This window comes from Micropterus dolomieu, linkage group LG14 (assembly GCF_021292245.1).
Source record: "Micropterus dolomieu isolate WLL.071019.BEF.003 ecotype Adirondacks linkage group LG14, ASM2129224v1, whole genome shotgun sequence".
NCBI classification, from domain to species: domain Eukaryota; kingdom Metazoa; phylum Chordata; class Actinopteri; order Centrarchiformes; family Centrarchidae; genus Micropterus; species Micropterus dolomieu.
In genome coordinates, this window is record NC_060163.1 from 8,401,436 (window position 1) to 8,413,012 (window position 11,577).

General features: G+C 41.7%; 1 protein-coding gene across 1 annotated transcript; it reads right to left on the reverse strand.

Moving 5' to 3' along the window:
• Positions 1-1,991: 1,991 nt before the first annotated feature.
• tefa (TEF transcription factor, PAR bZIP family member a) lies at positions 1,992-9,761 on the reverse strand. The gene is made up of 5 exons (XM_046067952.1): positions 9,384-9,761; positions 7,356-7,751; positions 6,361-6,581; positions 5,550-5,761; positions 1,992-5,112 (listed from the first exon to the last, which is right to left on the reverse strand). The coding sequence occupies exons 1-5, from the start codon at positions 9,502-9,504 to the stop codon at positions 5,091-5,093; spliced, it is 972 nt and encodes a 323-aa protein (XP_045923908.1). The 5' UTR covers positions 9,505-9,761; the 3' UTR covers positions 1,992-5,090.
• Between the last annotated feature and the right edge of the window lie 1,816 nt (positions 9,762-11,577).

Genomic DNA, 11,577 nt, shown 5'->3' on the forward strand with positions numbered 1-11,577 from the left:
TTACACATTTAATACAGATATGGAATGAAAATAAGAAACTGCGTTCCATCATGAAGAGTTAATATTTAATGTGCTAGGTTACTTGTATAAATGTTAACGACATGCATTAGGCAGGGTGTCTCTTGGTAGAAAGTGATATGAAATGCTAAATGTTGTGAACTGGGTCAGTTTAAGGTAATGAGCTCCATCACACTTTCTTCAGCTTCCGACTTCACACCCTCTCCCTGAGCGTCCTCCACCAGATGGCAATGTTTCACACTTTTCTGCCATGGGTTTAGCTCTCCCAACAGTTCACACTGGCATCTTGTGTAAACTCCATGCTGAATTGTTAGGGATTCTCCAATCTACAAACTATTGCTTTTAGTGGACTTACGTTCAGATTGGGGAGAACCAAATGAAAGAAATGATTATGAGTTAAAATAGTGTTGAGGCACTGGCAGATGCAAATGCAAGAGCAGAAATTACTGTATTATACACTGCTCAAAAATATTAAGGGAACACTTAATCATCACAGTATAACATCATGTCAAAGTCAATCATGTTAAACACCAGGGATATCAGTCTGTCCAGTTGGGAAGCATAAGTGACTGTGAATCAAAGTCACTTGTTTTTGGTGCAAATGAAAGCGACAACAGGTGCACTGAAGAGGCAACAGTAAGACAACCCCCCAAAAAGGGAATGTTTCTGCAGTTTGTGGCCACAGAAAACATGCCGTCGCAAGGTTTGCTGTCTCCCAGCACAATCTCAAGAGCCTGCAGGAGATACCAGGAGACGGGCCGTTACACAAGGAGAGCTAGACAGGGCTGTAGAAGGGGATCAACCCAGCAGCAGCATCAGTATCTGCACCTTTGTGTGGTGAGGAACAGATTGAGCACTGCAAGAGCCCTACAAAATGACCTCCAGCAGGCTACCGGTGTACATGTTTTTGACCAAACTGTCAGAAACAGACTCTACTAGGAAGACATGAGGGGATCTGTGCTCACAGCCCAGCACCATGCAGCCCGACTGGCATTCGTCACAGAACACCAGAATTGGCAGGTCCACAATGGCGCCCCGTTCTCTTCACAGATGAGAGCAGGTCCACACTGAACACATGACAGACATGAAAGAGTCTGGAGAAGCTGTGGTGAATGTTATGCTGCCTGTAACATCGTCCAGCATGACCAGTGTGGTGTTGGGTCAGTGATGGTTTGGGGATGCAAAATCTGGTATCCTGAGTGCTGTTAGATACCAGGATGAAATCCTCAGAGCCATTGTCAGACCTTACACTGGTGCAGTGGGCCCTGGGTTCCTCCTGGTGCAGGACAGTGCCCGGCCTCATGTGGCCAGAGTGTAAGCAGTTCCTGGATGATAAAGGCACTGATGCCATTGGCTAGAACTGAATCCAACTGAGAACCTCTGGGACGTTATGTATTGGTGCATCTGACACCACCAAGTAGCACCACAGGCTGTCCAGAAGCCATTGAGGCCCTAATCCAGGTCTGGGAAGAGGTCTCCCACACCATCCGCGGTCATCATAAAGGTACGTGGGGGCCATCCACACCACTGAGTCACATTATGAGTTGCTGTCATGAAAGTCACACATGTTGGATCAGCCTGTGATTTTTCTTTTTACTTTAATATTTGGTGTGATTTTTCCAGCCCTCAGTTTGTGATTTTGGTTTCCATTAACAGTTATGTAATTTTGTTCTCAACAGATTATACAACGTACAGAAAGGATTTGATGCATCGAGAGCTGATTATTTAAGTGTTCCCTTAATATTTTTGAGCAGTGTATTATACAAAGGGTAGTCTGGTATTAATATTTCCATGTATTCTTCTGATTGGTGCATCAGCCTCGAGTCCAGTATCCCTATTTTAAACCTACTTCCATCATATCTTCACTTCACTGGTGAGCTGAGCTTCGATTTCTTTAGACTGGACTTAAGACACCTGCTCACTGCTAGAATCTTAAAAAACATTAGTGAAGGAAAGAACTCAATACTCAAGACTTTCTCAACAAGGCTTTATTTTTTCATACCTTATATACACAAGACACAAAAGGTACCTTCACCCAAAATGTCATGACGTTTCTTTACAAAGAAATACAAAGACGGAACCAGGAAGATTAAAAACAAACCGTCAAAGATAACAGATTGACCTGTTTCAGATAGAAGGCAGATGCAACCTCTATTACAGCAGAATGCATTTAAAAAAAAAGATTCAAACGAATCAGGAAGCTCATAGTTAATGAAATTTAAAATTTACACTTCAGAGACCTTATGATGGAGAATGTGACTCATTCTGACACCAACGATGCTAGGAGCAAAACTGTTCCTACAAAGATCACTATAGATACATGTGGTCAACCTGACTTTTTCCTTAAAAAGGATTTTGTAACAAAAAAGCCTGATGTTAAAACAGACAGTCGTATTTACCGCAGGTTGTAATGTCAAAAGAAAGAATCTAGATGAGTTTAAACACCTGAGAAGAGTTTCTCCTTGGATAACATTCTTTACACTTGGAAACCCTTTCCCCAAAAAGGTTTAATAAAGAACAAAACAACAGCTCCCCCCTTTTGTCAGAATTGGAAAGCAAAATAATGCTGGGTTTAAGTCACAACTCTAATTTGAGTTATGTTACAATACGCCCCCCTGTAAACTTCAGTGAAATGGGGGTTTCTTGTCGATGAAAGAGAAGATCCAACACAGCCTATTGAGGCTTCCTGGTTTGTATAAAAAGAACAAAAACTGCCAGCTTCCAGACGTCAAAAAGAACAAGTAAAGAAGTTCAGACACAATTTTTTAAATGAATAATAAAAGTTGGGTAATTAAGTCGGATAAATGTGTCTAACACCATGTCCTAAAAACTTAACAGTTGATACAGTTGAAATGCGCATACACACCAAGTCAAAAGTTTTTGAATACCTAGTTTTGTGAATGTTCATTTCAAGCAATATATTGTGAATGACAGGGAAGTAGGAGCTTGATCACTTTAATTAGCACATAACCTACTTTACATTGTCTCATAGCTGATGCTAGCCCTGTATGGGAGTTTTTAGGCTAATAAGTCAAACAGTTCACCTCACGCTGCCTTTATTAAGGCACAAATTAAACTCCTGTTAGCACCCGACAGCCTGCCTTAAACACACATTTTGAGACATTAACAGTCATTGTGGAGGCAAATGTCAGCTCATCAGGGACAGGAAATGTACTGTAAGTTTACAATTTCATTGCTTGATATCCAAAACTAAAATGTTGTTCAAAAAACTTGACTTGCACTGTAGACTTCAAACTCAGATACAAAGTATGATTTTTACATTTTACTATTTACAGTACATGCATCAATGGACTCTACATGACACTTCTGAAGCGTTACTGGCGTGACTGGACGAGTCAACATTGACGCCCTGCAGAGGCTAAGCAGGCGTCTTACCACGTGACAAAAACGACAGTGGGACATACATTGAAAACACGGAGAGCAGAGCGTGCATGTACAGCTCAGTGTTGCTGGTAATGAGTACTTGTACATGAAGAGAAGTGAACATGGCTGCGCTCTTTTTTTGCCATGTCACTGTAATCCCCTGAAGAAGCTTAAATTATTGGAAATGTCACAGTCAAAGTTTGTGTGGGCAAAGAAAAGCCCAGCTCTTCACATAACTTGCCACATAATATACATTTGAAAATATAATGGGCAAGTTGGTTTCAGAATTCATCAAAATTTTCAGTTTATTTCTATAATAGGGGTGTCACAATTTTCCAAATGCACAATTCGATTTAAACTATTTCCCGCCCAGTTTACGTTTTCAAATTCTCCTTCAAAAAGATAGATATGGCTTTATGGTCTGAAGTGTGATATAAACGCCACATTGTTTTTGGAATGTACCACACTAAGGCCATATGGTCAAATTTAAATAATTTATTAAAATGTAACAATAACTTATGTCACCCATCACTGGGGAACAAACTGGTGAACACAAAAATAAAAGTAACAGTCACTAGATGGCAGAAGGGTACTTTACAACAACAGCTTGAGTTTCCTCATAATTTGTTTCTGATGCTGGCAAACATGACCTGCCATATTTGTTGTGGTGCCTGAGGTGGTGTATGGTACCAGTGTGTTGCATAGCCTACAAACTGGAGTTTTTCTGTCAACGACACACTCATTGTTGACATAACTCACAGGGAAGGCAAAATGTTGCCACAAAGGTGACTTCAGAGAAGCAGAGAAGAAGCAGGAGGATTTTCCAGTTCTACTTATTTGTTAGGGACAAAGCACATTATTGAACATCAGTATAAAAATACAAGATGTAAAAAGATGCCGGAGTTTAGCAAGAATGCCAATTCACATCCGCAGTCCCTGGGCAGGTAACAAAAACATTACAAGTGACAATATACAGATACAAATATACAAAGCACAAGTAGAAAGGTTTTGTTGTTCCTCTGTCATCTCCAACTACTACTGTGACTACAGTGTCTCATAGTGCAGCTACAGGCTAAGCTATGCTGTTTTTTTTTGTTTTTTTTTACTTCTGACACGCACAAGTAAGCAGGGGCGGAGAGAGAAAAAAAGAAAAGTCACCAGAACTTCTACACTGACATTCAGATGCTCAAATGCACGTGTATACTGTCCTTACACCACTTGTGCATTGGGAACATTCCCTTTCTTTAAGCAACAGCTAGGAGAATCTGCTTTGGATATTGTAGGTCGATACGGAGAGCTCATTTCGAACTTTCATTAAAATCGTGACACCCCTACATAATAATAATGAGTAACAAAATAATCACAAATGATCTCTTTCGGCTGAAGGCATACAAAACATGAGTACACAAGTACACTTCATAAAGAGGTGTACTGAAGAAGCACTTGAATATCCTTTCACACTCGTCTTGTTATGGAAACTGCTCACATGGATGGTAGATAGGATAAAAAGATAAAATAAAAAAAAAAAAAATAACCCCACACAAAAATAAATAAAAACCAAAATCAGTCCTGCTCCCACGTTCTCCATCTCTTTATCCTCTTCTTCATCTGATCGATTCTACCGTTTTCACATACCATCCCCACTGGTTTGATTTATTCATTCATTAGACAAATAAATCAATTGTTGTCTATTGGTCTTCCGGCGCCTCACTTGAAAGAGAAGAGAACAAGGATGAATGACAAAGGGAGGAGGGAGAGAACATTAAACAGCATCAGAATCAATCAGTTATTACATTATATCCCCGTTTCTAATAGGAATGGCTGTTCGTCATAGCCAGGGAGTGTCTGTCCCAGCTCTGGGCAGAGGGAGAGTCAACTTTTTCATATCGACCACCAACTTAGATTAAGCCCACGTGGCTGTTTTCGTCTCAAAAGCGTTATTCCTCCCCATATTCCTCCTCCCCTGTGGCTAACTCCCTTTATAACACAACAGTCAAACACCATCTTCTCAGCGTTATGATGGATTTAGTAACTGTCAGCCAAACAATGTCTCTAACCTGATGTGTAAAAACAAAGTGACTGATCCTGTGCTGTCTGCTATATGGATGTCCATTTACAGTTTTGAGTGCTTTTTAATGGTCCCTTACAGTGGTCCAAATTTGGCTTCGTAGCGACCCGCGACGTTCTTGTAGCGGCCGCACTCCTTCCGTAGGTCGGCGACCTCTGACCGCAGCGCTGCGTTCTCGCGCTCCAGGAAAGCTGCTCGGACCGTGATCTGGTTCTCCTTTAACCTGCGGGCTTCACGTGAGCGTTTGGCAGCTACGTTGTTTTTCTTCCTTCTCTGCCAGTATTTGTCATCCTGGAGAAGAAAGAAGCAGCAGGGTTGGACAGAGTGAAAAAACACAACACACCATGCTTTCTGAGCTCAGTTACTAAGGTAACCTGGTTTAACAGCCTTTTATAGCATGTATCTTATTACCAACATATTAGCCCAAATCAGACCACAGCCGAGGGCGTAATGTGGCAGACAGCCAGGCTCCTTTGTGCATATAAACAAGAGCTGTGTTCTCAGGCCGACTGCGGAGGAAGGAAAACATCAATATGAAGATTTTCAAACTGCTGAGTCACTGTGAGTGGCCAGAACTCTTCACTGTGACATGGCCTGGTTTCTACCCAGCAAGCCAGATACTAAGTCAGATACTCAAATGAAAGACTCTACTGTCCTTACACTACTTGTGCATTGAGAAACTGGCTAATGAAATAACAAGTCAATAAAATCGGAAACATTGTTTTGTCATTAAACCTACAAATGCTGAAAACTGCATCAAAGAAAAGTCTATAAAATGTAAACATTTATTGATGCAAAACCTGAGTGTGCAACTAAATGTTGAAGCTCTGCTTTATACTGTGCTAGTCTATAACATACTATGTACAAACACTCTCTCTCTGCCTGCATACCTTCTGTTCTTCAGGCACAAACACCTTCTTGGCCTTTTTGATCATAGGCTGAGGCTTGAGCTCCTCTTCAGAGAACTTGTGTTTGCGGGGGTTAAACAACTCGCCTCCCGGCACACTTGACAGAACCAGGTCAGTGGGATCTGGTTCGTAGTTGACATTGACTTCAATTTCATCGGGGTTGATGGGCTCGGGGGTCACTCTGTCCTCTTCAGTGGTCACCTCTGTGCAGACATAAGACACACTGTCATCACCATGTTCCACCTTACCAAATTACTTTCTACAAAAACCCTCAGGTGGGGACTGGTGGTAAAGTTGTTCTCTATGCTTATATTGTGGCAGTTTCACAGCGAATTTGCCAGCTTATACACGTCTATATAATTGGCAAGAAGTCAGACTGAACAGCATAGGGAATCCGGTTGATCTTCAAAATAAAACTCCCGTTGCAGACTCCCGATCACACATCAACAATAAAACACAGAGAGCGGAACGGAACAGGCTTACAGAGTTGTTATCTGTAGTTGAAGCACACAAAATGACAAATTAACAACACGTAAACGTGTAGGCTAAACGCTCTGCTGCTGAAACATTTCAGTGTGAGTTGATATTGGACAAAACTGCAGCACAACCGCTGCCTGTGTCGGTTCGGTTGGCATAAAATGTACACGCCCTGTGTCTGCTCCGATTGGTGAGTACAACTGTAACAGGAGGCGCATGGAGCTTGTGAATGGCTCGCAGATCTGTCACACAAGGATGACAACGGAATTAATTGCATGACTGTTTAAAATGGGTCAGATGTGCTGTATAATTAACCTACATTTTAAATTGCCGTCTTCACGACTAATCGCATTCTTTCAAATCGCAATTTTGATTTGAAAACGATTAATCGTTCAGCCGCATGACACAGTAAATTGTCATGTCTTGAATCCTCTCATTTCAAGAGGACATGGATTTAACTTGTTGAGAGTCATCCCATTTAAACTACAACCACCACTCACCTGCAGTAACATCACAGATGATAGAGTCCTGATTGGTGAGGATTACCACTTCCTCCTCACACTTGTCCAGTTCCTGGATGGGAAGCAGGGCAAGGGGTGAGGCACTTGCTGGCTTGGTAGCCTTTATCTGTGTGGAGGGGGTAGCTTTTAGTTTCTCTGTCTTCACGGCGTTTCCTTCTGGGCTGCACTTTAAGGAATCCTCTTCAGGTAACGTGGCGATGCCATTCTCCATGAGGAACTCCTCAAGGTCCATGTACTCCAGGTGGAAGGTTTCACCATCATAGGGAATAGTTTTATCCCAGATAGCGGGGGTCAGGGCAGCTGAAGGACCCATGTCGCTACCTCCCCCGCCCAGGTCAACATTATCTCCCAGACACAGCTTTTCCTTATCAGTGTCTGAAACACAGGAAGACAGTTTTCACACATATGTCATGATGGCCCAGAATCAGAAGGCAGTAGTGTGTCTGATCTTATTGAGGTCAACAGGAAAAATGTTCAAGTAAAGCACTATTGATAGTTCACCCTTTTTAATTAGGTAAAACATGTTTGTTTTACCTCTTCAGAAGACACAAATTTAGACATGTCCCTCAGCTTTCCTTGCACCTGTCAGCAGCAATAGGGACCCATTGTACGTTTCCACTACTGCTATGATAAATGCAATTCTCAACTGCAACATCGCAACTTGGCAGAAAACATTGCAGCTAACCAATGTTTGCTTGCTGTTCTGAAAATAAAGTGAGTCAGGTGTGATGAAAAAGGTTCTGAGCCTGATGAAGACTTACACAGCATGGCAAGGAGACTCGGTCAAGGAGATACAGTGCCAGCATACAATACAACATGTGTAGGCATACAATACAAACACCAATTCTGAAGGATACTTCCTGTCTGGGGATATTTATCCTTCCTAGGACCTACAGTACCTAAATGTCCAAATAAGATTATTAATCACCCCTCTGAACATGTTTGGAGTCTGTTGGTTATTGGTTCAAATCAAGACATGTTGTGTGTCATTCAAGGCAAATGCAGCACTTCCTACATGGAGCCAGTCAGTCTGTCTCTAATGAAACAAAATAAAGATGATTTCGAACTTGGGTTGCCTAACAAACATAACAGTGCATCATTATCAACCAGACAAACGGTCTGTCACTAGCTGTCACATTTGGCTTACTGTAGCTCAGCAAGTGACCCTATCATGGCCTGGGGAAATCTGTGTCATTGTACCCCTTAATTCCTTCACACTAAGAGGAATAGAACTGCTATAAAAATGCAGGTTGACCCTCAGATTCAGCCAATAAGAGTTTTATCTATACAAAACTGTTCAGGACAATCTATGAACTGATTATCTAAGCACATTACCACAATGAAAACATTAGGGGCATAAAATAGCTGTAACTGACGCCTTTTAGCACAAACGTTGACAGATCCTGCAATTTCAATCACATATTTATTACTTACCTTTTCTGTAAACAAAATACTAAAACAATACCACTGGGAAAAGGCAGACTTTCTGACAACAAAGCTGCATTTAAAATCAGGGGCATGTCAGGAAAAGTCTGGAAGGCCAGGCGGGTTTATTGTAAAGCTGGAACCGGACTAACGTTACTCGGCACAGTATCAGCCTTTTAAAGCACAAGCCCCGCGGCAAGACACTTATGAAAGCAGTAAAACCACTTATAGTTTTACTATTTCATCTTGATCTCACATTTAAACCATCGGTACAAATAGTTTGGGCAGCTGATATCGTCACTTTCAACTGTCAAATGCTTAGAAACAGTGGAGCATTTTCAACACCGCTGCTTCATCATTAGTCAGGTCACGGATTGGAGAAGAAGAAGATAGGCCTGTGTTGTGCACAAGTTAATATCGGTGCGCATGTTTACACATCCTACACGTTGTTATATTGTTAGGAGACATTTGTTTAAATTGTTTCATTTTAAACAAATGTTTTTAAAGGCTGAGCTCGCTTTTAACCTAACGTTATCTAACACACGACTAGCTCCTCCCTCTCCGGTGATTTGCTGCACTTACCGTCGTCGCCGTCGAGTATATTCGGCGGAGGCATTTCCATTATTTTCTTCAAAACCACCGGGAACGCGCTCGGGGCCCCCGTGGTTGTTTCCAGTGTGATTTGAATCGGCTCTCCCGACATTTTCCTCCGTGTTTTTAACGTTATCCACGTAGTTTAACTGACAAAGAAGCGAGCTTGTCCTGTTTGCGCGGTAACGTTAGCTTCCCGGCCGGTTTCCCTGCTGTACCAGGTTATCTGTAACGTTAACGGTATTAAATCAACAAACTCGACCGTCAGCTCCCTTAATCAACCCAATTATTCGGAAAATTTGGTAGTCCGGAGGTTTTGGTGTTCACAACAACCTGCACCTCTTCCTCAAAGACTCCCACCCAGCCTTGTGCTGATTGGCCAGCTGTGTCCTACTTTTGCTGAAAGGGGGCGGGTATTATAGCGAGGAGCCAATAGCGTCGGCCACTACCTGAGCTCTCATTGGTTGACCGAGTTATATATGTTTCAGTCACGTGTTTGTCACGACCGAGTGACGTGACACGCCATGTATATGTGTAATTAATATATGCAGCCTGACCTGGATCTAATTTGTCCCTGTTGTGATTGTCTGTTAAAGTTTGTTTTCTTATATATGTTTTAAACATGTTTCATATTATAAGCACAGACGGTATATACAGCATAGAGTCAACGTATACCCTTCCAGCCGCTCCGCTCACATGCAAAAACATGTGAGCTTCAGCTACATATCGACCGGCTGCGCTCTGTCACTGAAGTGCAGGGTCCTGCAGTCCAAAAGTATCATTGGCCATACTGAAGAAGCACCTTGAGGCTTAGGTTACAGTACTTATGGGTGCATTGCTGCAGCTGAGTAGGCATCCCAAGGGCAAAGATCTGCGTGTAACACCAGTAACTAAGGACACCAAGTCCTAATGCAGAGTTGCCACCACAGCACATAACTGGCGGATACCACATAACTGCCTTTTCACCTTCAGCCAGTAAGTGGTAAACTGCTAACGTTATATTGCTTATTTACGGTAGGAGCAACTTTGTGCTAAAAACCATGCGATATTTTGTCTGGTTCATATACACATTCAATACAAGGTAAAACCCACTTAAATTATTTATTTGTCACTTATTGAAGAAAACAAAGCAGAATGCATGTGCACTTGATACATCCTGTTTTCATTGACAGATCAATCGATAATGTAAACTCATCCAATGTTTTCTCAATGTCACAAAATAGGTTATTCAGCCTGTCCAACTTTGGGTTTTATGGCAGTCGCGGTGGTCCTCCCATGTTCCTTGGCTCACCATTATGAGGGAAAAGCCCTCAAGGTCAGCTGCTAAAGTGATGATTGTCATGGTTCACCAAACATCACTCTTTACAACACCTGATGAAATACCACAGTGCCTCATTTAAAACCTCTGGCATTAAAATAAGGACACAAACATTCCTCCAAACGACTCCAGAAATATTATCCTTAAGTCAAGTTAATAACCTCACAGTTAACGACCTGCTATCTTGGAATACTAAAAGACATCAACCATTAACCATGATGTACAGCTTTTACAATAAAGTAAGAAATCTTATGTGCACAGTTCCTATCAATACACAGTTAAGTTCTATGCTGCAGTCTCCATTACAAAAAACAGGCAAATGTTATTTTAGTTTACAGACACTGCACAGAGACTAAGGACAAGGCCTGCAGAAAACTACTTCTATTCAACCTTGACATAATCTGTGTGAGTCTTTAGACAGAAACATCCTCTCACCCTGAAATCTTACAATAACACACTCCATCTTACAATTTAAAGCAAACATAGGCCTACATAAAACCTCAGACATGTGTTTAGTTAAATTTTTCACCAGGTCACAAAAAGACTTAAATGCCAGAAGGCAAAGATTTTTTTTACTGTCAAATATTTCTCTTCATGGTGCATGGCAGGTGTGACACCAAAATGTGTGATTCTGTGACCCAAATGGCAAGTTAAGCGCCAGAGGCTTTGTGGACGATGTGAAGCGTTTGCAGTTTGGTTGGGTTTAGGCACCAAAAGTACTAGGTTATGGTTAGGAAAACATCGTCGTTTGGGTGTAGTCACAGAATCTGATAGGTCACACATTTTGGTGTTACACCTGTGACACAAAGCACATTAAATCTGTTTAAGATGTCATTTCCCTTTCCGGAAAAGTTATTAAAAGGTGAA